This window comes from Trichechus manatus, unplaced genomic scaffold (genome assembly GCF_000243295.1).
Source record: "Trichechus manatus latirostris isolate Lorelei unplaced genomic scaffold, TriManLat1.0 scaffold00286, whole genome shotgun sequence".
In the NCBI taxonomy this organism is placed as follows: domain Eukaryota; kingdom Metazoa; phylum Chordata; class Mammalia; order Sirenia; family Trichechidae; genus Trichechus; species Trichechus manatus.
Window position 1 is genome coordinate 172,112 of NW_004444222.1, and position 5,344 is coordinate 177,455.

Here is a 5,344-nt window from a genome sequence, read left to right on the forward strand (position 1 = left end):
GGAGGCTGTGGTAGTTGTGGTCTGTTAGTCCTTTGGACTAATCTTTCCCTTGTGTCTTTGGCTTTCTTCATTCTCCTCTGCTCTAGATGGGGTGGGACCAGTAGAGTATCTTAGATGCCCACTCAAAATCTTTTAAGACCTAAGGGAAACTTCTTTTTAATGAAGGCTTTAGTCTTGAAAGAAGGGCCTTAAGAGAAATTATTAGTGCTCTTTTCAAATATTTAAATGAGAGGTTGGGTTATGAGATGCTATCTTTTAAAGAACAAAAAATTTTAATTTTGATGAAGTCCAGTTATCAATTTATTTTTTTGTTTGTTTTTTTTTTTTAGTATGTTTTGCTTTGATGTTTTATCTAAGAAAATCTTTGCCTAACCCAAGGTCACAAAGGTTTTCCCCTGTAAGTTTTGTAGTTTAGGTTTTAGTTTTTAGGTTAACTCTGTGATCCATTTTGAGTTAATTTCTGTGTACAGTGTGAGATATAGATGGAAGTTTCTTTTCTTTCTTTTTTTTATTATTATGGATATCCAATTATTTCAGTACCATTTGTTGAAAAGTCTATCCTTTCTCAACTGAATTGCCTGGGAATAAGTCTCCACGGCTCTCAGTTTTACCCTCTGGGTTTTTGGTTCTGCCCTCTGAACCATCCTTCCTTTTTAATGAAACGCAGCACATGTTTGCAGCTGCGTAGTTTTATTAGCTTGCTTCCTGCTAGTAGAATTTTGGGAGTCCAACAGTCTTCTTTCTTTTTGTCCCCTCTCTGTCCCTTTCAGATGAAGTTGGTAATGTTTCTGCTGAAATAAATTTTTGAAAAACTTTGTGAATCTTATGTGGATTTCTCAGGGATTCACTCCGTTAGTAAAAAGCCACATCCACAGATCTTTTCAAAATAATCACTTTTCAACTTTGGCTTATGCTGAGATTGCTGAGGGACAACACCTTTGAAGTTCCTAGAGGTCCTCTGGTTTGATTGAAAATATCTGTGAGGCACACCCTTAATTTCTTGAAAGGGACCCTTGTGTGATTGAATAATCTGAACTTTTGATCTTTCTGAGATATTAGCAAAAGTATAGTCATACTCTTCACCTTTTCCCTAAATCCTGCTTTCCTCTCAATGCTCTTGATTTTGGTGTGTTTTTGTCATCTGGAGAAGCCGAGAATTTTAAGAATCATCAAGTCCTGTTTCCATTTGAACAGTTCTTCCCTCAATTTATCTCTCTTCTCTTACATTTTAGTATAAGTGGAAAGAAGAAACCAGCTGGCACCTTCAAAATGTTGCTTGGAAATCTCTTTAATATCCAGGTTCATCGCTTTCAAGTTCTGCTTTCCACATAACTGCAGGGTACAATTTCACTAAGCTTTCTACCAACTTAACAAGGATCTGCCTCGCTTTAATTTCCAATAACATGCTCCTCATTTCCTTCTGAGCCCTCATCAACAGCATCCTTAAATTCCAGATTTCTACTTGCAGTCTGTTCAAGGAATTTTAGGCTTTCTCTGTCATGCTACCCAAATTCTTTCATTCTCCTCCCACTACCAAGTTCCAGAGCCACTCTCAACATTTTAGGTGTTTGTTTCAGCAGCACCTCATTTCCTGGTGCCAAACTTTGTATTGAATTTGTATTACTACATAAAAAATAACCACAAGCTTAGTGTCTTAAAACAACAAAAATTTACTACCTAACAGTTCCCTTGGGTCAGGAATCTGTACAACTTAGCTAGGTCCTCTGCCCTAATACAAGGCTTAAATTAAAGTTTCAGCTGGGTTGCATTTTCATTTGAAGGCTTAATTGTAGGAAAGCAACTAGTTCTAAGCTCATGCAAGTTGTTGTCAGAACTCATTTCCTTGTAGCTGCATGCCTGAGGGCACTACCTTCTTACTGGCTGTCATCTACAGGTCACCTTGAGGTCCCCATAGTGTCCTGCCATGTGGCCCTCTTATGTGTCCTCTTACAACCTGGCAGCTTACTTCTTCAAGGCCAGTAGGAGAATCTTTCACTCCACTCTGCTAAGAATGAATCTCATATAATGTTAACATAATCATGAGAAGGACATCCTCTCACCTTTGCTGTGTCTTATTGGTCAGAAGCAAGCCGCAGTTCTGCCTGCCTCAAAGAGGAAGGGATTATACAAGCGTGGAACTCATTGAGAGTCACCTCAGGGTGTGTACCCCATAGATGATGTAGTAAACTGAATATTATTCCCCCCAAAGGCATTTGGTCCTAATCCCTGTAATAATTTTACCTTATTTGAAAAAAAAGTATCTTTGCAGATATTATTAAATTAAAGGTCATGAGATAAGAAAGGTATCCTGGATTATCCAAGCAGGCTCTTTATTTAGTCATGTGTATTATTATAAGAGGAAGACTAGACAAACACAGAAAAGATTGGCATATGAAGTTGGAACAGAGAGGTTTGAAGACGCTGGCCTTGAAGATTGGAGTGATGCAGCCGTAAGTCAAGGACGGCCATCAGTCACCAGAGTAGATTCTCTCATAGAGCCTGCAGGGGGAGTGTCACCCTGCTGACACCTTGATTTTGCCCCCCCTCCAAAAAAAAAAGAAAACACCTTCGCAGTCAAGTCGATTCCAACTCATAGCAACTCTATAGGACAGAGTAGAACTGCCCCATTGGGTTTCCAAAGCTGTAAATCTTTACGGAAGTAGACTGCCACATCTTTCTCCTGCACAACAGCTGGTAGGTTCAAACTGCTGACCTTTCAGTTAGCAGCCAAGTGCTTAACCACTGCACCACCAGAGCTCCTTGATTGTGGCCCAGTAATACTGATTTCAATCTTCTGGCCTCCAGAACTATGAGAGAATAAATTACCATTTGTGTGGTAATTTGTTACAGCAGCCACAGGAAACTAATACAGATAGGTATAAAATCATAACTCATTGTTGCTTTTTTAATAGATTTCACTGATTACTCAATGAGGCTAAGTATCTTTTCATAAGATTATTGATCTTTCAGGTGTTTTCTTCTGTGAATTTTCTGACTCATGTCCTTTGTCTGTTATTCTTTAGGATTGATTTCTCTTTTTATTGATTAGTTGGAGTTTATTACATAGTCTAACTACTAATCCTTTGTGAATAATATGTACTAATGAAGTTGTTTATCTTCTGCTCTGTAACTTGTCTTTTTACCTCATTTATGGTGTCTTCAGCACTCAGAAGACTTTTTTCAAATTGTTTTATTATGGGTAGTTTTAAACACACCCAGAAAAAGAGAGACTAGTATAATAAATCATCCATGTACCTATTACTCAGTTTCAACAATTAGCAATATTTTTTCCCAGAAGTATTCATCTTATTCTTTAGGATTGGTACTTTTTTATGTGTTATCTAAGAAATTCTTAAGTAAAGGTTGTGTTGCTATTATTTGTAAGACCAGGTATTTCTGTCATGATAACTGGTTGTTTTTCACTTTTATATAAATGTTGTTCTATGTGTAACAGTTTTTGATATATACAAGTTTTAATATATACCTCTACCCGTGTGTCTTAGTTATCCAGTGCTGCTATAACAGAAATACCACAAGTAGATGACTTGAACAAACATAAACTTATTTTCTCCCAGTTTAGGTGGCTAGAAGTCTGAATTCAGAGTGCCAGCTCTAGAGGAAGGCTTTCTCTCTGTGTTGGCTCTGAGGAAGGTTCTTGTCCCTTTGAGCTTCTGCTCCTAGGTGATCTTCATGTGGCTTGGCATCTCTCTTCCTCTGTCTCTGCTTCTCTAGCTTGGTTGTTTAATCTCTTTTACATCTCAAAAGAGATTGATTTAAGACACACCCTATGCTAATCATGTCTAATTAACATAACAAAGACAACCCATTCTCCAATGGGATTATAACCACAGGCATAGAGGTTAGGATTTACAACACAAATTTTGTGGGGACACAATTCAATCCATAACACTGTGTTAATCTGTATTTTCTTCCTGAACAGCCTGTACTTTTCTTGTTTAGCACAAGCTATAGATTCAGACCTTGGGAATTCACCATTGTCCCAGCAGTGTCATGCATGTTACCATAGAGCTTGTTGAACATGCTCTTATAAGAAGGCTAGTTGTTCAGAAGATGTCAAAATATAAGTCTGAGTCAACTACATTTTACAAAGTAATTGCTCTCTCTCTCTCTTTTTTTAGTGTGCCACCTGGGCTTGAAGGCATGAAAGAACAGGACCTCTGCAACAAGATAATGGCTAAGATACTAGAAAATTATCATACCCTGTTTGAAGTAGAGTGTACAGAAAATGATAACCAGAGGTGTGAAAACCTGGCTAGGCTTATCATAGTAAAAGTAAGTAACTTTGGTATTTAATTTTCAGTATTATTCTCATCTGGATTGAAGGTGTTTTCTTTAAATCGTTTTCTGTCATAAAATGTCCAGGTGGGTATAACTTCTGATTATTATATCTCTGTTGAATTCTTTTCATGAAATCTGTTCTCTCTATCAAGTGTTTATTAAACTGATACATATTCTTCTAAGATTACAGAATGATAGTGATTTTACCTTTCCTTGCTGCAATCAAACATCTCAGAAGCGCTTAAGTGAGTTCAGTGCTCTGGCTAATGGACCTCACCACCCTCTTTTATGGAGGCCTGCTGTTACAGCAGTGAGATGTGTGTGTGGTTTATTCAGGAGTGCTAGCTTACTAACTCAATTGTAAATTCCTGAAAACAGTATTGTTGTGAGTCTTTTTATCTCCCTTGTGTCTGGCACATCTTCAATATCCACTTCAGATTTTAAGTTCCATTTACGTAGTCCTTGGGAACCATCATCAGTAAAGCAGAGGATTTCAAAAACATGTAAAGGAGTCTTTGACAATACTATTTAAGTTTTTTTAATATACTTACTGATAACTCATAGCATATCCCTTTACACATTCGGAAAATTCATGTAGATCTCTAAAGACCTGCAACTGAGAGTCAGAGGATAAAGCATCAAAATCAAATCCTCGAGATGTGGAAAAAGAGGGAAGGCAAGTTATTTTTTTTCCACTTACAGAGAGGTAAATTGTGATGGAGCTGATATGAGAGCGTTCCTCAGGAGGTTTCCTGAGACTTATCAAATTTACAGACTGAAATCTACTTTCGTTGATTCATATGGTGATGAATGATAAAACCAGAAGCACTTGACTTGGGCATTGAAGAGGTGTTTTCATCTCTTCTTCCAGTTGAGGCCATGACTTTGAAAAAGGTAATGGGTATCAAATAGCATCCTACAAAAACAGCAAAAGAAGACCAAAAGTAGGTTTTCTTGACTAGGACTTAAGCTATTAACACAACAGACTCCTTATAAGGTATAGAGCACATCTCTTGAGAACTGAGGGGAATGCGTTTAGCAGGAT

General features: G+C 37.5%; 1 protein-coding gene across 2 annotated transcripts in view; it reads left to right on the top strand.

Moving 5' to 3' along the window:
- The window catches only part of LOC111819162 (protein FAM13A-like), a 139,013-nt gene extending 133,873 nt beyond the window's left edge, over positions 1-5,140 (top strand). For both annotated transcript variants that reach the window (XM_023725106.1, XM_023725105.1), the window contains one exon: positions 4,140-5,140. In XM_023725106.1, the coding sequence (XP_023580874.1) occupies positions 4,140-4,314 (175 nt within the window). In that variant the 3' untranslated portion in view covers positions 4,315-5,140. The remainder of the gene's footprint in view (positions 1-4,139) is intronic.
- Positions 5,141-5,344: the final 204 nt, after the last annotated feature.